At 37.8% G+C, this 22,296-nt stretch overlaps 3 protein-coding genes across 3 annotated transcripts; 1 reads left to right on the top strand and 2 right to left on the bottom strand.

Annotated features, from left to right (window-relative positions):
- Nucleotides 1–11,125: 11,125 nt before the first annotated feature.
- On the top strand, nucleotides 11,126–15,646 carry LOC132056586 (protein IQ-DOMAIN 23). Its single transcript, XM_059448861.1, has 4 exons — nucleotides 11,126–11,718; nucleotides 13,715–13,915; nucleotides 14,225–14,299; nucleotides 14,621–15,646. Exons 1-4 carry the CDS (start codon nucleotides 11,359–11,361, stop codon nucleotides 15,368–15,370), a joined length of 1,386 nt encoding a protein of 461 aa, XP_059304844.1. The 5' UTR covers nucleotides 11,126–11,358; the 3' UTR covers nucleotides 15,371–15,646.
- Nucleotides 15,647–16,197: 551 nt separating this feature from the next.
- Nucleotides 16,198–17,686, bottom strand: LOC132058322 (putative non-specific lipid-transfer protein 14). The gene is made up of 2 exons (XM_059450864.1): nucleotides 17,332–17,686; nucleotides 16,198–17,057 (listed from the first exon to the last, which is right to left on the bottom strand). Exons 1-2 carry the CDS (start codon nucleotides 17,676–17,678, stop codon nucleotides 17,048–17,050), a joined length of 357 nt encoding a protein of 118 aa, XP_059306847.1. The 5' UTR covers nucleotides 17,679–17,686; the 3' UTR covers nucleotides 16,198–17,047.
- A 283-nt stretch (nucleotides 17,687–17,969) lies between these two features.
- Nucleotides 17,970–21,105, bottom strand: LOC132056585 (RHOMBOID-like protein 3). Its single transcript, XM_059448860.1, has 6 exons — nucleotides 20,932–21,105; nucleotides 20,594–20,900; nucleotides 19,097–19,260; nucleotides 18,825–18,988; nucleotides 18,428–18,678; nucleotides 17,970–18,328 (listed from the first exon to the last, which is right to left on the bottom strand). Exons 2-6 carry the CDS (start codon nucleotides 20,860–20,862, stop codon nucleotides 18,214–18,216), a joined length of 963 nt encoding a protein of 320 aa, XP_059304843.1. The 5' UTR covers nucleotides 20,863–20,900; nucleotides 20,932–21,105; the 3' UTR covers nucleotides 17,970–18,213.
- Nucleotides 21,106–22,296: the final 1,191 nt, after the last annotated feature.

Genomic DNA, 22,296 nt, shown 5'->3' with positions numbered 1-22,296 from the left:
CCAAGACCAGGGCCAACTTGCCTTCAATGCCCATGGACCTGTGTCTGTTATGTAGCAAAGGACGGTCTCCAATATGTGAAGATCTTTTTCGATTGACAACTTGAAGTAATCGTGACACAAAAAATTGGGAACAAAGTGGAATAAAAAGAGTAAAATATTGTTGGTCATTTTTATTAAGAAAACCTTCTCATTTACTAGATATTTTAAAGAAACTTCAAATGTACCATTAATCACAATAAATAAAGGGGTATAAATAAAATGAATAATAAAATAATGTCAAACATCTTGAGGCATGTCAAATTGTCCAAATAGATTCTCTTTTTTTTTTTGGTTGCGGATTGTCTTTAATCTTTGCCCCTCAAATCGGTGGTCTTTAATATTTGTCCTTCGCTTAACACCCAGAGGTCCTGGGTTTCAACCCAGGCTCAGTAAAAAAAAAAAAAAAAATCGCAAGACATAAGTTAGGATTCGCAGGGCAGAAGTTTGCTTGAGGTAAACTGTTACCCAAAATAAGGCCTTAAGGTAGAGGTTTGCAAAATTCCAGTAAAATATTTTTTTTTGCCTTAAGACAGAGTTTGAAACTCAACTTATGCCTTTTGCCCTGCGAATTCCAACTTATGCCTTGTAAAAAAAAAAAAAAAATTAATTTTTGACTGAGTCGGGATTCGAACCAGAAACGAAGGGGCTTTTAGCGAAGGGCAAAAATTAAAGACCACCCGCAGCGAAGGGCAATCCTGCAAATTGCCCAATAGATTTAGTCATTTTTTTTGTGCAGATTGTCCTTCTTTTGGGGTGGCCTTTAATTTTTTCCCCTCAAATTACAGGTCTTTAATTTTTGCCCTTCGCTTAAAAAGGTGGCCGAAAATAACCCGAGATTCTGGGTTCGAACCCCCGCTTAGTCAAAAAAATAAATAATTTCGCAAGGCAAGGCCTTGCAAAAAATCTGCCCCAACGAAATTATTATTTTATTTTTATGACTAAGACAGGGTTCGAACCCAGAACCTCGAGGTATTTTAGGCGAAGGACAAAAATTAAAGACTAGCAATTTGAGAGGCAAAATTTAAAGACCACCCCCAACGAAGGGCAATCGTGCAAATTGCCCATTTAACATCGCGCGAATGGAGAACAACAGAAATCGAATATGTGGAGAATCCGACACAAACCAAACTTACACATATGAAGCCGCATAAATAACTAATGACCAGTGTTTTAAAAGGCGGGGGCGTGAGGCGAGGCGTTTTACTTAGTAAGGGGTGAGGCGTAAGTCCCATGGATCTTTAAATTTTTAATTTATAATATAGTGAAATAGTATAATGACACAAAAATTAAAATATATATAAATAGTTTTAAAAAAAATTAATAACATGATTAAAGAAACTCGTAGAAAGCAAAACTTCTAACATGATTTTACAAGTATAAATAATTGCAATGATTTGAAAGTTATTATGAGATACAAACCATTTTTAACCCCTTAATTTTCAAACAATAAAAGAATCACAATTTCTAAAGCACGCTACTATCATATATACTATGCAATTTACCTCCCTAAAAGAAAATAATCAATAAGCTTTATCAAATTATAATTAAAACATTACTCCTTCATGAATAAAAATAAAATTACTTTCAAATAGAAAAATAATAAATTATGATAATTTTGAGACACATGACAAAAACGTGAAGACTAATGGCAAGTTGTTATATCCCGTATTTTGTACATCGGGACAATCCGAGTTAACTGCGATAAGTTAGGGACAAGACTAGTCCGGGATGCGAGGTTGAGATTTCTGACCTTCGATTTTATTTCAAGGCATAAGTTGCTTGTGATTTCGTCGGAATGGAATATTAAGGAAAATTTGGGGTTAAAAGTGAATTATGAAAAGTTGGTAATTTTCATGAAATGGCCAAGTTTGGCCGTGTGGCTTGGTGTGGGACCCACCCTTGGTTGGCCAAATTTGACTAGTCAAGCTATGGAGTGTGCATGTGATCATTTTACAATTTTTAGGGACTAGAAGTGACAAAAATCATTCTTGAAGGGGCCTAAGGTGGCCGGCCAAAGCATGTGGGCCATAGGGCCACTTGTGCAACTTAGGTATGTTACTAAAAGATGACAATTAAGTCATCTTCAACACATTTCATTCTCTAGAAAATTGAAGAATCATGGAGAAAGGAAACAAGGCCATATTCGGCCAAGGTGAAGGGAAAAAGAAGATAAAAAATCTTCATCAAAAAAATTTATTCTTCTAGCTTTTCTACTAATTGGAAGGTGCTAAACAACATGGAATAATTGTTAGGGCAAGCCAAGCCTTTGTTCATGCAATTCCCAACTCAAGTCATGTTGGAGAACTAAGTGAGGAAGGTAAGTTTTAAATCCTCTTTTTATATGTTATGAATGGTTGTGCATGTTGTAGTAAGTGGAAAAGGATGAAATTTATGAAAGTAGTTAAGTTGGAGTTGTGGCCGTGTGGGTATGGTGTTGGGTAGGAATGAAGAACTAATTTTATTTAGTATGTTTTGGTTGTTGTTGTATGGATTTTATGGTGAAAATGATGATTTAATGATTTAAATGGAAGTTGGAATCGTTTGTAGGTTGTTGGAGAAGATAATGTAATTTTAATATAGTGTTTGCATTATTGTATTTAATGTTGTTATTGTGTGGAATGTTGATGTAATTTATGAATTTGGAAGAAGAAAATGTGTTGTTAATGTTTCTATGGAAATTGGAGGGTTTCGGGTAAGGTTGCAAGTTGTTTGGGCCGTATGAAATATTGTGCGAGTTGCTTGAAATGTTGTTGAATCTCGATTGAATGATTTCGGATTAGTGCTTGAATATGTGTACATTGTGTTGGTTGGATAGTATATGGTTAATTTGAACGTAATTGAAATGTTGTCGAAATATGTAGAAAAGAGTTATTGACATTAGAATGCCTTTTGAATTAATTGTTGATGTTGCTAGAATGGTTGTTGGTATTGTTGTTGAAGATTTAGCCGAGTTGAAATCTCGGGGATGTTGAATTTACGGAAATCTTTATAATTTCTGCAAAATTATGTGCTAGTCGAAATTGAAGTTTTAAGAATCTATGGCTAATGTTTGATACCAAATGATGTTATTGTAGATTTTGGAGAAGTCGAGGCGTAAGTTTGGATTAACTTAGGAAGCGAACGAGGTATGTGAAGCTTACTCTTTCTTTCTTGTGGCATGTCGTAGTCGTAAGTAGAATGTGATATGAGCCTCGGGGTGACTCCATTCTTAAGATCCGAGCTTGGGTGCGATTCTTGTTCATCTCTTAATGTTAGCTCTCTTAATACAGTCAAACCATGACCCTTATGTTTTTATATGATTTGATTTCAAATATTTCATAAAGACCTTTATTTCAAAAAAAGTTCCGTAACTACGAACGATCGTAACTTTCAAAGACGAGCTCGAATCGCTTCGAAACGTTCATGGGAGATTCCATAATGGATAAGGTCTCCAACTTTCATAAATGGGCTCGGATTGGTTTGATACTCATCCGTGGGCCCCGAGGTTTTCCTTTATGTAATGATAACGACTTTTGAAAGGATTTAGTGTAATGATCGCCTTAACCCTCGAGCGGCGACTACTTATTTCTCTATCGAGTTATAATGACGATTATGCCCCAAGTTCCATAAATTACTTCATATAGTTTAATATGTATTTATGAGCCCTAAAGTTCTATTTGATATGTTCTCGAACGACGTACGAAAGAAATTTGATTTATTTGTCGTTTTGATTCTCAAATGATGTCTCGTTTTGGATATTTTATTGAGTCTTTGAAAGTGTTTTAAAGCGCATATAGTTGCTCACGACTACGCTCGTGCATATGGTTGTTACATCCTTCCATAAGTCCGGGCCGGTTATGTATCGTGCGTACTATGTTATTTTTTTCGGTGTGATCTTGCGTTACGGTTCACGAGAGCTCCTCGCTAGAGGGCCGGGTTCCGTTTATATTGGTGTTATGCTGTATTATGGCGTTATGGTAGGCTATGATGTGTTATGGGTATATGTCGGGTACGGAGATATGAACCTTCTGGTGTGAGGTTGTGGCGTGGCGCCAACGACAGGCGGGCGACCACCGTTCTAAGAGCCCTATGCATGATTTGTACTTTTATAAGTAAGCATTTTGATATTTTGAATATTGCATTTACTTTCCGTACTTCTAGTTCTGACTATGATCTTGATTACTATCTCGTACTTTGCGTACTCGATACGTAAAATCGTCTTGACCCCGCTTTCTTCGGGGGGGGGGGGCGTTTCATGCGCGCGGTACGGATACTTACTTGGATGATCCACCGGCTTAGGATTCTGTTCGGTGACTTGGAGCGCTCCCTTGTTCTGGAGCCTATACTTTGATCCGAACACATTATTATATATATGCATATGTCTATTCACGGGTACGGCGGGGCCACTGTCCGTCATATGATTCTGTTATGCTCATTAGGGTACGTAGACATATATGTGTGGGTTATGAGTATTCATGTTCGGTCGTGTACGTGTAATTTTTGATTTGGACGTCCCCTTGTATGATAGCCTTATCGGCTTATTTGTGATATTATCTGTTGGATTATGATAACGATATATATATCTGTACATTTATGACAGCTTCGGGGCGACGTTCCACTTTTTTGTAAATATGTGTTATTTGTACACAGTATAAGTTATTCGTACGCTATTCCTGATTTGGGTTACTGGGTATGTACGAGTGCCCAACTCGGGCAAAAGTCGCGGCCTACGGGGTCGAGTCGTGACAAAAGTGGTATCAGAGCGGTTCGTCCTCGGATTGTCTACAGACCGTGTCCGGTAGAGTCTTGTTTATGGTGTGAAGCCGGCCACACTCATAAACAGGAGACTACGGGACATTTAGGAATCAGTGACCTTGTTTCTGTCTTAGATCGTGCGATAGAGCCAAGTCATAGGAAATGAGATTCCCCGCACTAAGTCATAGGAAATGAGATTCCCCGCACTAACCTTTGATTTCAGCAAAAGAGTGACATCGACAGAAGGAAGCGATTGACGATACTGAAGATTAAAAAGCACGGAGGTAAGTAATGGCTTGAGAGGTATATGTCGAATAAAGCATTGAAATGTAAAGTCAAAAATTTTAGAAAGAAAAAGTAAACAGGAAAGTGTAACAGGTGTGGCTTGAATTGGACATATGAGGTAAGTCTTTCGTTTTCATATTGTTATTGATACTGGAAGCCCTGTGTGACCGCGATATGATATGATATGTATATATACGTGTTGGCCCTGTGAGGCATTGTTGGTATTTCCTGTTTCCAGGTTTTGAGACAGTAAGAAATATAGGGGAAACTCTGCCGAAATTTTTCCAGGAAATAAAACAAGAATAAGGTATGGGTTATAATATGCCTTGAAAGGTCGTGTTATTAATAAAGATAGAATTTGATTAAGTTGCAAGTATGGCTAACCTTGAAAAATAAGTTAAGCTATTTGAGCTGCGGTAACGGTAATTAGGAGATCGGTACGGATATAGTAAAAAGAATTTGGAAGGGGCTTGTGATCTTAAAAGATGAATTAGAAGAGGTTGGCAAATCTTGGCAGAATGTTATATTAAGGTACCAACCGAATTGATAAGCATGGATAAATTAGGACGAGTTTATAGTTAGAAGAAATAATAGTACGATCGAGACAAGGATACGGAAAAGAAAAAAAAAAGGAAGAAGAAGAAGAATAGTGACGGATATAAATGCGTTGACAAGACAATTTGTGGGATATTAAAAATAAGATTGACCGAAAAGGGCAAAAAGTTAAGAAGCGTGACGCTATAAGGTCGGTTACGAACTGAATATTATGTGAATATAATAAGGAATGTTATGAAAATGAACAAAGCCTAGCGAGGAAGCAACCAAAGGATATGAGGTGATCCGTGCAATTAAAGTATGAGGGTGAACTAGTGATAAAAAAAAAGAAGGGATTTACGAAGTTCTTTCATAGGGAAAGCATAGAATAGAAGCTACGAGATAACGGAAACGATAGTGAGCAAAAGAAAAGAGAAAGAAGGGATTAGTTGGAAGGAAGAGACAAAAAGAGAAGCGGGTAAGATAACAGTGCGGTAATCGATGGTGACGGGTGTAGCCGTGAACACGAGTAATATCAGTGACAGGACGGTGAAAGACCAGATTATAGAGAGACGAGCAACGAAGTAGAGGGAGTACTAGGAAATGACTGGCATGATAAGGATAAATAGGGGTGAACAGAATATGCCTTGAAAATAAGAAAGGGATTAGGTAGGAGCAATATTTCCGAAAATGTAGCGGTATTATAAAGCTCCTCGTGCGCGGAAAAGAATGGACATAGACTGGGGGAATATGGTACGGGAATACTAAGGAAAGCACCCAAAATAGGCATAAACAAATGAGTACAAATATGAACGCAAGGAGAATACATAGTCATGATTCTAAAGGTGCAATACGACGACAGGCTGATGCGACAAAATCCTTGTTGAGACGGATTTGGTGTTTTGGATAAGTTGAAAGCCTATGTTGGATATATAGTAAGGGTAAAAAAGGCAAAAAGCACCAAGGGATACTGCGCGCATACGACTCCACTCTGGAAAATAATGGGATCCTTAAGCGACAAAGACGGTAGGCACAAGGAACAGATGATGCAACATAATTTTATAAGGAGAAGCAGATGGTTCCGGTTGAAATAGAAATATTATTCCAATAGAATTTTGGACACTCATCGTTGCAAAATAAATGCCGCCTAACTGAGAATTTGGGATAACTACAAGTATTAGATAGTTATTGGGTCGAAGTGAGAGACCCTTTTTAATTCGGCGGGAGATGTGTTATGAGGAGTTTTTGAAATGCATCCCGGACTTCAATTTACTCCAAATTATGTCTTTGAAGGTCATGTGGCAAGGTCGACGCGGTCATATTGGCGTTAGAGCATCGAATTTCGTCAGAGTTCCAAAGTTAAGCGTGCTGGAGTGGGAGCAATTTTAGGATGGGTGACCCCCCTGGGAAGTTTCCTTAAAGTCTTACAAATTCAGACGCAGGAAACAAATGAGAAGCCAGGTTAGTCTAAGAAACAATTAGAGTTAGCGAGCGGGCGGGGAACCTTAAGAGGTCGTGTAGAACGGGACGGTCGAATCGGTGAAAACGGAGGAAGGTACACTATAGCTTTAGAAACCGGGTAAGCTGAATAGTGTTGGAAATATTTTTGGTGAATAAGGTGGTGGCAACTATGTATACGTATGTATATGATGTCCCTTATGTGGCTATGTTAAGTCCCAGCAATCGATGTTGAGACATATTGGGAGGCGTTAACCAGATAGGGTGAGAAAGTTCGAGTGAAAAAAATGGCATAACGTTATAAGGTAAGCCGATGCTGTTTTCGCTACGGGTTGAGCTTAGAAAGTTCTAAGATAATGATACTTGGGAAAGAAAGAAAATGAGCAGAGGGAAGACAAGGTGACCTAAATGTCGGAAAAAGCAAAAGAGTAAAGCATGGCGCGATGTGGATAAAAATGTGAGGGTAGGCATGTGAGAAAGATAGGGTGTGGTGGTATGGAACTAAAGAGGATTGTGTAGAATTGCGGGATAGATTCGATAAGTGGAACGAAAGAACTATGGCTACAGCGAAAATAAATAAGAAGTAAAGGAAAGAAGATTGGGCCGTGCGACGGTGCTAAGAAGTTCCCAACTCTCAAAAGATAAGCGCCGAGGACGGTGGAGAAAATATTGGTGCATTAGGACCTCCCTAATAAAAGGGGGGGGGGGAGAACATACTAGATTTGAAAGAGATTATGGCGTCCTTACGGCCCTGAAGGGTAAATTTATTAGTCCGGAGCTAGAGTTCGAAATGATCGCCAGTACAAGGAAATCGGAAGCACATATACTTGTATTATGAGAGAATCGTAAAGGAGTAAGAATTTTCGCAGCCCTAAGCTTTTGAGTTATACGGTGGGACTTGAGAGCAAGAAGCCAAGGGAAAAGTTGTGGCAAGAGTTCAAGGGTTCAGTTTAAACTCGAATTACGAGTTGCCATAAGGATGGCGAAGGGTACAGAACCATTCCGCATAAACATAACCACTATATTCACTAACGACAAAGTCGAGTTAGATGAGTACTTGGAATGTAAAGGAAATTGGTGACAAGGACATAAGGACTAATGACGCCGACCACGGAACCGCCAGGGGCCAGTACAATAGCATATCCGAGACCATGTATTCAGTTAAAAATCATGCGCAATTATATGGGGAGACTTCATAACGCCCTCACATTTATGATTTTAGATATAGGCGGATGATTTTGTGCCATTTGTTGAGTACGCTTATAATAATAACTACCACTCGAGCGTTCAGGTAACCACGTGAGGTTTTGTACGGCACGAAGAGCAGGTTACAAAATGACTGATTCAATGGGGGCGAAATTAAGTTCATTGAGCTAAATATAATTTGATAAGTAGTTGACGAAGTGAAACTCATTCGAGAACGATCATCAGCAGTTCGGAGGCAACAGAAGTCATATGCGGATACTCGACGTCGACACCAGAGTTTCAGGTCGACGATTGGGTATCCTTAGGAGTGTCACCCTTAAAGGGTGCTATGAGATTCGGCAGAAAGGGGAAGCTCGGTTCAAGATATGTTAGATCTTATCAGATCGACCGTAAAGCAGGCAAGACTGCCTATAAGTTACTTGGATGATCCACTAGCTTAGGATTCCTGTTCAGCTGACTTGGAGCGCTCCCTTGTTCTGGAGCCTATACTTTGATCCAGCTTCTGTTATTATATATATATGCATATGTTTGTTCACGGAGTACGGCGGGGCCACAATCCGTCATATGATTCTGTTATGCTCCTTAAGTGCAGTAGACATATATGTGTGGGTTATGGGTATTCAGCATTCGGTTGTGTACGTGTAATTTGTGATTTGGACGTCCCTTACACTATGATAGCCTTATCGACTTATTTGTGATATTATACATTGGATTATGATAACGATATATATATACTGTACATTTGTGGCGAACTTCGGGGCGACGTTCACTTTTACGTAAATATGTGTTATTTGTACACGGTATAAGTTATTCGTACGCTATTCTGATTTGAGTTCTTTTGGGTATGTACGAGTGTGACTCGGGCAAAAGTCGCGGCCTACGGGGTCGGGTCGTGACAAAAGTGAAGATGTAAAATTCGGCTATATATTTTTAAAAGAAATGTTAAGTGATATTCACCTTCGCAGTGTTCTCAAATAGTAAATATGCAATACTACGATTCGTTATATGAGTTATTCTCAATCGTCTTATTTCTATAGATGAAGCAAACTATTAAGCATCATTCATTTAATAAAGAATTATGAGGGTCAATTATGTTAATTGGGGAATTTGACACATAATTTGTGTAAGAACTCTTACGCGAGCCCCGAGCGTTGGGCGTTAGGCGTGTTAGGGTGTACAGTCGGGCGCTTAAGGCGTAAGCCCCACACGTAAGCCCCGAGGAGTTTTGCTTGTGGCGAGTCCCAAAACGAGCCCCGAGGCGAGTACCGAAACTGCCTTTTAAAACACTGCTAATGACTAGCTCCTTTTTTTCAATTTTGCTTTCCTTATTACGATAAAAAAGAGTATAGATTTAACCCGCAAGGGTGGTTCAGTTGGTTGAGCATGGTGTTGGGCTAAACGACCCAAAGAAACTCTTAACATGATGTGATATTACCCATTTTGGGCCAAGCCCGCACGACTTTTCCCAAAAGGCCTAATACCATTAAAAGTATCCAATACGCATAAGTAGCTCTTTTTTCTTTTCAGCTACCAATGTGGTACTTTGTTCGCACACCCAACAATGGCCTCCTCGAACTAAGTTCCACGTGACTCATTACCATAATTTACGGGTCAGAGATTCAACATGTCTGTGTGCCACCCACCACAAATCGTCGGAGTATCTACGATCCACCGAAAAAACCCCGAAAGGGCGTATACGTCTTCAAAGCTATGGGTAAAGGTCATAATCCGGCCCATAGACGGGCAAATGCACTAAGTCGGGCTCCATGCCACACTCGGCAATCTTACCAAACCGTTGACTTTGATACCAGTTGTTTGCTAAAACGCCCTAAAGACACTCTTAACATGGTGTGATATTGTTCGCTTTGGGCCAAGCCTGCGTGGTTTTTTGCAAAAGGCCTCACACCATTAAGAGTACTCAATACCTTATAAGTAGCTCTTATTTTCTTTTCAGCTATCAATATGATACTTTGTTCACACACCCAACAATCTCCCCTTCGAACTAAGTTCCACATGGCTCATTACCATAATTCACGGATCAGAGATTCAACATGTCTGTGTGATACCCATATTGTCAGAGTTTTTATGGTCAACAAGCCCAAAAGCTGTGTCTGCATCTTCAAAGCTATAGGTAAAGGTCGTAAGCAGAGCGTATAAAAAGACGAAAGGCACTAAGCGGGCCCCACGCCACACTCCGCCATCTTCATACTCGTCCTTCAAATACGTTGCTCGTCTGGTTGTTGGGCTAAACGGCCCCAAAGATACTCTTAACATGATGTGATATTGTTCGTTTTAGGGCACCGCAGTTTTTTTCCCAAAAGTTTTCATCATAAGTAACTCTTTTTTCTTTTCAGCTACTAATGTGGTACTTTGTTCGCGGTGCAACACATGGGGCTTTCATAATGGAGGTCTCAGGATCGAAACCACGCTTACGAAAGAAGGGGTTTGCGCTTACAGTTGGCTCATGCTTTGCATACATGGCTGCCTAGTGCGGATTAGCTTTAAACTCTTGCCACCGGGAGCGAGATTTACCTTTGTGCGCAACCAAAGGGTAGCGAGCTGCGGGTTCCCTCGTCATCAAAAAATAAAATAGTAAAGTATTTTCATAGATTTAAACAAAAAAAAAAAAAAAAAAAAACCATGTCATACACGTGGAACATACCAATCAAATACTATAACAAAAAGAAAACTATAGTATAATTCATACATTTAAACAAAAATAACATATGCCGAACACATGGAATTTAAAAACACAAAACAAAAATAAAAAGAGCAAGGAATCAAACATGAATTCTCTCCTATGATAATGTCCTAAGAAAAATATTTTTACTAACACAAAAGCATATATAGACGGGGGAGATATTGTAACATGACGACGGAAGAGTGGGCGCCATTGAAGAAGCATAAGGACCCAATTCTTACCTGTCAAAAGTCGTCGTCTTTACATTTATAGGGTCCCAGTTCCCAACCACCATATAAACCCACGCCCATACCCCCATACTTCTCTAAGCTCTCATCAATTCATTAATTACCACTGAATTGCGTTTCTCTTGCAAATTCATTCAGCAAAAAAATGAACATGAACTGAACTGATGATAATACATGGGTAAAGCCAGTAGATGGTTACGTTCGCTTTTGGGTGGTTCCAAGAAATCAAAGTTGGGTCTCGGGAAATCTTCAACTGGAAGTGGAAGAAGCATTGTTGGAGCTGAGATTGCTTATGAAGACCCACCGGTGGGCCCATGTGCGGAAGCAGTGGACGCAAACAAGCATGCGATAGCGGTTGCGGCAGCTACTGCTGCGGTTGCTGAGGCGGCGTTGGCGGCAGCTCAGGCAGCGGCGGAGGTTGTTAGGCTGACAAGTGGTAATAGGTCGGGGAAGGGCTATGCTACGAGTGGTAGCGTTGAGCGACTCCGTGAATGGGCTGCTGTTAAAATTCAGTCTGAATTTCGAGCTTACCTGGTTAGTGCTATTTTCTTGTATATTCACCAGCAATTTCCTAATATTTAGTAGGCCAAATTATATATTTTTCATTTTATTTGAAATTTTTAAAATTTGAGCGAAAGATAGAGTTGTGTTTGGTTATACTTTTTGAGCAAATTATTTGAATGTATTGAAATAATTTTAGAAATTTCCAGGGTCAAACACTATTTTTAAATAAAGTGAAAAAAAATTATGAAAAAAAGTGAATAATTTTTATGATCAAATGGGTCCTTACTCTTTCTTAGGAATTGAGTAGTACTCCCTCCGTCTCAATTTATGTGGTACTTTTCGATTTTCGAGAGTCATTTTGATTAAATTTTGAAACTAAATTGAATTAGATTAATTCGATATTTTAACAATAAAATTTATATATTTGTAAACTACATGAAAAATACTATAAATTACAACTTTTCTCATATCAATTTGATGAAAAATACATCTTAGAATAATGATCAAAATTTATATAATTTGAAGTTCGGAAAGCGAAAAGTGTTATATAAATTGAGATAGCATACTTAGGATTTAGGAATGGACTGAGACAAGTGGCAAGTTGCATAGTGACTTCGCAATCGTAACGAGATAATACCTTGGGTTGTTTCAAATTTATCCACTCGTTCATATCTGTCAGGTCACTGTCACTGTCCCTGTTTTTTGAATCCTCCATTAATCAATGTTTCACCTTGTGTCCTCCTGTAGCATCAATTTTTTTTTTTTTTTTTTTTTTTTTTTTTTTTGGTGCTAAATTTTTTTGGGTTTTCAGAAAAAGTATAAAAAAAGATTGATTTTTTTGGGCAGTATCTTGTATCTACACAGAAATGCTGTTGATTTCAAGGTTTAAAAAGAAGTTTTAATTTTTAAGACAACCTCAACAAACTCATTTTCCTACCTACCTGGATTGAAATCAATAAATAAAATGGGGTACGGACGTAACACACCGAACGTGTTAAGAGTGTTAGATTACATGTGTTCACTTGCCGAAATAGACAACCTTGCTAGTTGCTAGAAATGGCCTTATTTTAAACTAGTTCATATCGTACTTACGTACTATATGTTGAAGGATATTTCAGAATTGATTTAATTTTGAAAATATGCGATGGCAGGTTCGACTCATTGAAAAAGGTAGTAATTGCTGTAGAGAATACCGTGATTAATGCGTTTGAATTTTCGTTGACTCCAATCATCTCATGTATAGAACTACCAAATATAGGACCTTTTCTTCAACCATTTAGTTTTTCAATTTTCAGATCCATCTTTCAAGCTGTTTTTTCTCTACCGAGTTGGTTCATCGAGTGTCTTGCTGAATTTAATAGGGGACTAGCTGAAGTGACTTGTCTTCCATCTGTGTCTTTCTCTACTACAATAATAATATCTTTTGTCTTCTTATGTATGAGGTGATTAAGTGGTGTCAAGATTGAGGAAAAGGACTTCCCAACCACCCTATTTCCCTCTTGTTAACTTAATAGACAACTCATTGGTGCCCATGGAAATATTATTAGAGCCCGTTTGGCTTAGCTTATAAGTTATTTTCAGCTTTTTTGAGTGTTTGACTGGCTAGCTTATAAGCCATTTTATATTTAAAATAAGCTCAAAAAATTAAGTTGGCCCGTTTGGCTTAGCTTAAAAAAAAACGATTTTTTTAAGCCCATCCAAACAAGCTCTTAATCATCAATGGTGATGAATATAATGACGAGTCTTAATTCTTGTTTCTGGAGAAATTTCTTGAATTGAGCTAATTAGAGACAAATCGACAATTTTAGATTAATGGGGGTGCAGTGTACCACATCACTACTATACTTTGATAGGTGCAGGTTTAATATAAATATACATTTTTCCAAAAAATTTCAGTTGTATATGTGGAGTCCAATAGGAGGATAATGAGTCCACCTTCGGCTGCTGCCGACATTATAGATCCGCCACTGGTGCTAAATACTGCTAAGATGAATTGACATTTAATGTTGTGTGGGGCATGTTGTAGGCTAAAAGAGCACTGAGGGCACTGAAGGGACTAGTGAAGCTGCAAGCACTAGTCAGAGGTCGTATAGTGAGGAAACAAAGTGCAGATATGCTCCGACGTATGCAAGCCATGGCTCGAATCCAGGCTCGAGCTTCTGCAAACCGGAATGTAACTTCAGATCCTTCTCATTCCAGCATAAGAGCTTCACGATTTGAGCATCCTGTAAGTATTAGTATAATTTAGAGATGAGCCATGGAGAGCCTTGTCTAAACATAGTCATAGTCTTGACCTCATGATCTCAGTAAAAGTTAGATTCTTTTGAATGTTCTTTTGTCAACAAACTAATCTTGTTAATCTACTTCAACTGGTAAGATCTTGAAGTTTGCATGATTGCATGCAAGAATGTTCTTAGATTAATACTTTACCTCAATAACCTGTTCAGAGAAACTATTGGCACTGATTTGTTTTGAGCTTGTAATATGATTGGATAGTATGGTAATCATTTTCTCTTCTACCACAAATCATTTGCAGGGCATTGCAACTCCGAGGAAAAATGATCCACAACAGTATTCATTCAACTGTAAATATCATGGGCCAAACCTGAAGGTACCACTCACCAATAATTCTGATTTATATTTATTTTCTTTTCCCAAGCTTCACACATGATTGGACCTTGGAAGCATATATTCTCAGATATGTCGGCTGCTCCTAGAAGCAAAAGGGACCTTATATTATCCTTTATACTAACCTTTCACACAGATTTGCTATGAGTATATTCTAAGTGTGCAATTCCAACAACCAGAGAAGTGATTGCCTTTTCTTGTAACTGAACTAAACACAACATTATAACTCATTTCAGTTAGATGTCTGCCAATTTCAATTATGCATGCATTAATGCATCTTGAATTTTTTCCATATTAAATGCAGAAATCTGGTTCCAGATTGAAACCGCATGAGAGCTTTGGTCAGGATAGATCACATTTGGCTTCACAATGGATACATAACTGGATGGAGGAATGTGCAAAAAATGGCTACGGTGATATTTCCCTCCAAAAAGGCGGTGGCGATCATGATGAGAGCACTGACAAGATACTTGAGATAGACACATGGAAACCTCGTTTAAAGCCCAAACCAAGTGAGAAAAACTCTCACAATTCACAGTATTTTCCATCTTGGAATGACAATTCTCAGGGAACAAGAACTGTCAACCCGTTATCGAAACATTTGGCAAACCATATGAAACCAAATCCTAGTATATCTTCAGGGGAAGTGTCATCTTTAAGGTCACTGGCATTTTGTCAAGAAACTGATCAGCCAGCTGTTTGGACTGTTGAGAACAGCCCTGGCGTGTACTCCACATTGTCCAGACCAGGGAGTAGCAGTAGGAGAGGCCCTTCTCCTTCGAGGAGCGAGTGCTCACGAAGCCTGTTTGGGGACTACCTAGGTCACCCCAACTATATGTCTAATACAGAATCATACATTGCGAAACTTAGGTCCCATAGCGCACCTAGGCAAAGAGAGCAGTTCGAGAAAATTGGTTCGAGAAAGTATGTTGATGGACTTGTGGATGCAGATACAAATTCAGAGAAGAGTTGGAGATCGCTTGGTAACTTTAGGAACAAGGCAAAACCAGGATCAGGTCACCGTTCTATCTCTCCCTTTGGCCCGAGACAATAGAGAGATGCTTGACAATTGGAAAGCAATTTAGTCATGCTGTACAAATTCTAGTGGTATAAATCAACCTTGGTCTCAATGTGACCAAAGGTAAGTACTTGCCAAGTTGATGACAAGACCTGTGTTTGTAGAGGGAAAATAATAGGTCGCAGTTATTTTGTTTGATGGTCGTCTTGGATTGTCTTCTGTCGAGTTATTAAATTTTGCTTGTAACAATGTTAAGTTATTAATTGTTGCCTGTGACAATGTTTGATGAATGTACTACCATTTTTACCATCACTCGAGAGTTGAGGACGACTTGTAAAATGTCAGATGTACACTATTAGTGTGACAGGAAGAGCCTCTTTTTTTTTTTTTTGATAAAGTAAACTGATGAAATTTCATTAAATTGCATCCTGAGGATGCCAATAATTACAACAGCTAAGCAAAGAAAGGTAGTTCATGTACAATGAACCTGTGATTACTACTAGTACTGCCAACAAAAAAGACTCATTAGACATCTAGATTCAAGTGCTTTTAAAGGAGAATTGACACCCTCAAAACAGTGACAGGAATAGCTATGAAGGGACCAAAAGAATATTGAAGTTGGTGAGACACTTTTGGCAAAAGAATAACATTGTTATGATTTGAGAATATGCATTTTAGGGGAAACTGTTGTTTTTGAGCTGATATCCATTTGTGATTCGTTGATTTATGTTTTATTATTAACTCTTAACAAATATTCAGACCATAAAAAAGAGCTGGCAATTGAAGATCACAGAAGTTGAAGAGAGATTATTCCTTTTTTTTTTCTTTTTCTTGAGGTTCGTATTTACCATTCGGTCTTTTTTCTCCTACAATTTGTGCAATACAGAAAAAAGAATGTAGGCAAATGATTCGATATTTTTGTGTAGTCAATTTCGCTCGCGTGAACTATTCATTCACGGAGAAAATACCTTTTATGTCTAGGCTACAGCAGTTCTTTACTTTAAGCTGTAAAATTGAAGATCCAAAACTGAAATGACAAAAGAAAAGGGGCAATCATATATTTCCAGAAAGTTTTCTTCCCACATACTTTGGGTCCCATGAGACTGCTCAAAGCCTCAATGGAGGAAGAAAATGCCGAAAATAATATTCGTCCCGTGCTTTGGATTGCACCTCCTTTTGAGCCAAACAGCCCCCACGTGAAGCTGATCCCAAGATATTCATGCATCTGCACTTTTTACTTTTCTCTTATGTTTCCTGTGGATTTACCAGACTCTAACGTACTAACTAACAAAATTGACCGAAGGGAGTCGGGAAAAAGTTAAACTAGTGCGTTGCACCCTTTTACTTTCTCTGTACTTTTAGACAAATTTCTATTCTAAAGTAAGTAGTAGTATTAACTTTTGTCATTTTCCCTTCTTTTGTTTTTCAGTTTCAAGTAAGATTTTCTCCATTTTTATTTTGAATATTTTTAACTTCGGTGGAATTTCTTCCTATCATGCAATGCAAATTCTGCTGTGAGTCAAGATGGAGCAATCTAAGTATTATTCACAATCATACTAGTCATAAAAGGAAGTGAAGACTAGTCTTTGTTTAGTTTCCCTTTGGACAGCCATCTTAAAAACAAAATACAATTTTTTCTAGTAAGGTTGCTCTTCTTGGTTAGAGTGAAGGTAAGTGTTCCTTCTTCAGCATCAGTTTTTAGAGACCAATTTGTCATGAGACGCTGCAAAAAGAAAAGAAAAAAGATTGATCAGACGTAATGAAACTATATATGTACCACCAATGAGTGTGGTGAATGGTTGGATTCTCTTGACCCTTAACCAGATTTCTTGGTTTCGAGCCTGGTAATAGAAAACTTCTTAGTAGAAAAAGCTTTAACCCCCTTAGTGGTTCTAACTGGCGTGAATCCAGAGATTAAAATATCGGATGGTTAAACCAAAAAGGAAAGAAAAGAAACTAGAAAGTAGTAGGCGACAAGAAACTTATGGTTGTCTTACTATTCACAATCAGTGGTAGGATCAATGGTGAAACCAAGAGAAACACCACAGAAACCAGGCAGAGTGGCAATGGCAGTAGCATTTGGGTTGTAAGTAGTAATAAGATCCATCATGCATCTGCAGACAGACTGTCGAGTCTCGATGCCAGTGGAGCTAGCTATGTTGCTTAGGCTCGTCATAGCAACACAGCATGGTTCACCTGGAATTGGGTCTGGTGTGCCATAGTTCACGAAGCTGGCGCATGCTGATACTAGTGCTGTCACTGTGCTACATTCTTCATCAGCTCCAGCTTCGTGAATTATTAAGGCGACCCCCAAAACCATCATTATCCAAAATACAGATTTCATCTCCAGCAGTTCTACTCTCACCTCCTGAATTTTTGTAATTAATATGATAAAATCTCTTCTACTGGTTTCAAAATAAATATTAGGATGATCAGTGTATATGTATGTGACCAATTCATCCAGGTTGCATGACTAAGTTGTCAGGTCTGCCATGCATCCAACACTGGACTCTCAGGGGTTTCATATGTACCTTAACATTTAGTCCTGGGCCTTACTAATTCTTCTGTGTTTATTCTGCTCTATTTCCTTCTTTTCATCTCAGCAGTTAAAAGTATAAAAATAAAAAACACAAAGGAAGGCAAATCTCAAAAGCAATCTAATTAATCCAAGGCAAAACTATCAACAAGAATTATCTACTACGAATCATCTGATTTGTAGGGGGAAAACCGTAAATGATACAGTTCTATAAGACATGAACTAAATCTAGCTATCTAGTGGTAAAAACTAAAAAGAAGAAAACATGCTAAAAGAAACTAATGATTTAACGACTGCTTTACTGGCCAAAGTGGAAAATTCTTCAAGCCGAACTGAAGCATCTCTAGTTTCCATCACACTTCCATCTAGATGTGGGAACACAGCTGAGATAGTGGCACCAATGGCAGTGATCATATCCATTAACCCCTCGGAACAGCATCACCAGTCCGACTGTAAACCTGAAATTTTAAGCACAAACGGATAATCTGGTCAGGGGGGCATTGCTATTTTCTTTCCCATGAAAAAAGAAAAATGACAAAGAAGAGTCTTAGACTAACCATGCTACTAACAGAACCAGAGAAATCAGTCCCAGTATGTATTGGTGAGCCTTGTATTTGGAATTCACACGAACACCAGCTGGACGACTCCGACGTTCCATCCACCCAAGTTGAGGGCGTGGAAGCAGAACAAAGCCAAGGAGAAATCCAGTCAAGAATCCACCAATGTGAGCAAAATTATCCACATGAGGCAAGATTCCAACTGCCAAGTTAATGGCAACTATCACCAAAAGCGTCAAGAGTGCACAAACCTATGGGAAATATAAAAATGGCGATAAGTAGACATAGTGCCATCAACACTATCTCAAATCTTTCTTTCAATTGAAAATGGAAAATTTATTTAAGAAATTGAACACCGTAACAATTGTTTTGGAAACCATTGAGTGGGATTACCCACCTTGTTGGTGTAAATTGACCAGTTCGTGATAAGCTCTGAAAGCATAGCTCCAAGTAGGCCAAAGAGTGCCCCCGAAGCACCAACAGAGATACTCCCCTGGATAAACAAGGAAGAAAGTATGCTCCCACCAATGCCAGTTAATAAGTATATAATTCCAATGCGTGCTGCAAAAGAAAAGAGTTGAATTTCAAGAATTTGCAAGTGAAATAATAAATTCTAAAAACAAAATAAAAGGGAAACTCCAAAACTGAGAAGCATAACGTATAACATACCAAAGCCACATTGCTGTTCAAGGCGTATGCCAATAATAACAAGACTCAACATATTTGCGATCAGATGAACAACACCAGCATGTAACCAGATACACGTGATAAGCCTCCATCCTTGATGTTGATGGACCACTTTATTCCATTCAAGACCACCCAGCCTCTGTAACCTTCAGAAATAACAAAATGCATAACTTTACGAAGGCATTTCTCCATCCTATTATAAGCAATTTATATTTTGGGTAGAAGTACTTATAAACTTTGTATATTTGATATTTCATAACCAAAAGAGCAAAAAAGAATCACTTCTGAATGCACCAACTCAAGAAACCAACATTAACATAGGAGTGGAAAGTAATCAAACCTTAAATAGCTAGACAAAATTGATGCCTTGTCAAAGTTTGCCCAATTGAATAGGCGAGAAGTCTTTGCATGCACCAAATTGAGACATACAAATAACAGGCCCATACAGGAGTAGGACAGGCATTCAAATACGAGGAAGGAGACTTTCAACTTTCAAGTAGTAACTCCCACCAAGAGGCACACAAACTGGAGTAGGGGCTCCACAATAAATCTCTTCAAAATTTGTGTAAGACTACAAGTGCCTACACTTAGTACCAATTATAGTTTTCACTGGTGAAGATATTCGGAATGAACTGCAGTTCGCAAGATGTCAATGAAATCTCTGAATCTGCTATGTGCAATAAAACCATAGGGATAGGTTGACAGTCAGCATAACGATTAAACTATGATGATGAATATCGAATCCTTATGGTTAATGCTGACTTGTTTGGGATAAAGGTATAGCTGACTTATATAATTGTGAAATCTTTGGGCTCAATGTCATAAGAAGTAGATATAACTACTCGAAGCAATCAAACAAACAAAAGTTGAAAAGAAAAAACTGAATTTCCCAGTCCATGAAGATGGGAATTATTCATATGGGCCATGTAGAGGAAACTAGCAGGGTGTAATACTCCTGTAGTAGCGGTCCTTATATATCGTATTAACAATAGAAGTATGGTCGAAACGCATGTGACATGCCCCATGTTAAACAGAAGGAATCTGCTCACTAGTCACATCAAATAGCAAAGAAAAACAAATTTTACATGCCTAATAAGAAGCCAGAAAAATCCTGCACAGCAGATACTTCAACCAGGTAATGGGAAGCATAAACAAAAACTGCACAAATATTCAAGAAATAATCTAAATTGAAGCTTCTACTTCTTTCACTACGCTATTCATTGTTTAACTTCATGAATCCTCTAGGGTTGAAAACACAAAAAACAGTAACTGAAAAGAAAATCCTACAAGCAGACCAAATACAGCTAGAAACAATAACTAATTGTATCTCCTATAGTATAAACAAGTTAAAATTTTCATTCAATTAACCTTAAAGACTAAACCTTTATTAACCAAGAAAAGCCTCAAATCATCACAAAATACATAAATACTCACAAATTACAACATGGGGTATTAAAAAAAAAAAAAAGTTGTGCTTACGTTGAAGAAGAAGGACCAAAGAGAGGATTTTCTCTCAAAGGCTGAAAAGAAAACCTTCCAAGAAACCTAGCAACACAACTCCCGCCCGAATCATCATGCTTAGGACAATTGTTGAAATACATAACAACAACAAACATAACAACGTTAACCACCACAAACAAAGGGATTAACCAAGAAATCCATGTTGTGTCTCTGTCTTGAACAACAGCATAATTGGTTGCCCTGTCTTTTTCTCCTCCCCTACTTTCAATATCTGTTCCTCCTCTCATCGCAATTCTTGTCTTTTTCTTGTTCCTTTTTTTATCAACTAAAAATAGAGACACTTATTATATAGTTACGTTTTTTCGTTTAATTTTGATGGGAGTTAAGTAACGGGGTTTAATGGGGGGTGAGGAACGTGGGTTATGTTGTGTAGAGAGAGAAACAGGGGAGTTGTTATTTTTGTTTTGTTTCTGTGCTGATGATGATCGTGGGATAATGGGAATATGACTTGTCTTTAAGTGCGTTTCAGTTTTGTGGTGTTGTTAAGCAAATTAATAATGGGTGGACCATGAGAATTTATATTGGATAAGAAGAGAACGAAACTTTATGAAGATTTTCCAAAACTGGTAACATATGGGTTTTGCCTTTTGACTACCTTTGCTATTATTAGAATTATTTATTATTAGTTCCAATTTATTTGACACTCTTTGCTATTTGAGGATTAAATTTTTTAATTTTAATCATGTGTTTGAACATAGAATATTTAAATTTTTTGAAGTACTATAACTCTATAAGTCACGATAATTAAAAATTTAAAATATTTAAAAGATAAATCCGCGACTTAAGTAGCACAAAAAACAAAAAGATGAACCAAACTAGCACAAAAAAAAAATAAAAAATACATTAGTAGGTTTCACGCACGAAATTCGTGCGTGAAAGGATCAAACTGCAAAAATGCACTTTGGGCCTTTCACGCACGAAATGGGGTCAACTATTTTTTTTTTTTTTTTTTTTTTTTTGTGTTACCTTTCCAATCACGTTTTTTTCCATACTTTGGGCAAAGATTAGTCATGTTTCAAAACCCCAAAATATCAATATTTTATATAAAACTTAATATCTTTTTTTTTTTTTTAGTACATAATGTCTCGGTCATTACATCAAGTCCACCTAAACATTTGGATCGTCGTTTTAGGGGTTAAAGTGTCCAAGTAAGTTTTGAAACTTGTCATATTTATAGGGTTTTGATTTAAGTGTTTTATTATATTTGAATGTACAATTATAAATATTTGATTTAATAATAATTCATCCAATACGAGAGGTTTATACTAATTAAAAAATAATTCATTCCATTTAATTACAATACTAATTCAAAGCAATACAATAATAAATTACAATAACAATACAATCTTCAAGTTCTAGAGGCTCTATTACTTGAGAAGTGCTTGTACTACCACGGCCTTAAAGTGCCATTGCGAAACGTTGATTGCTTTCAAATTTAATTTCTGTGCCTTAAACAATAGCGATGGTAAACAAAGGAGGCCAATGCCACCCCGGTAAATTATCCATATTGTGGACCTTGTATTCCCCCGCCTAATTTGTTACGACGTTTCTCATTCTCTCAAGCACGACAAAGATGAGAACACGGTATACGATCCTTAATAACATGAGTTTTCAAATGGGTCAAATAGATCCCCCATACGTGTTTTTCGTTGCTCTCGTTA

This window comes from Lycium ferocissimum, chromosome 5 (genome assembly GCF_029784015.1).
Source record: "Lycium ferocissimum isolate CSIRO_LF1 chromosome 5, AGI_CSIRO_Lferr_CH_V1, whole genome shotgun sequence".
In the NCBI taxonomy this organism is placed as follows: Eukaryota; Viridiplantae; Streptophyta; class Magnoliopsida; order Solanales; family Solanaceae; genus Lycium; species Lycium ferocissimum.
Note: the sequence above shows the minus strand (reverse complement) of the source record. Positions and strands in the feature narration are given on the sequence as shown.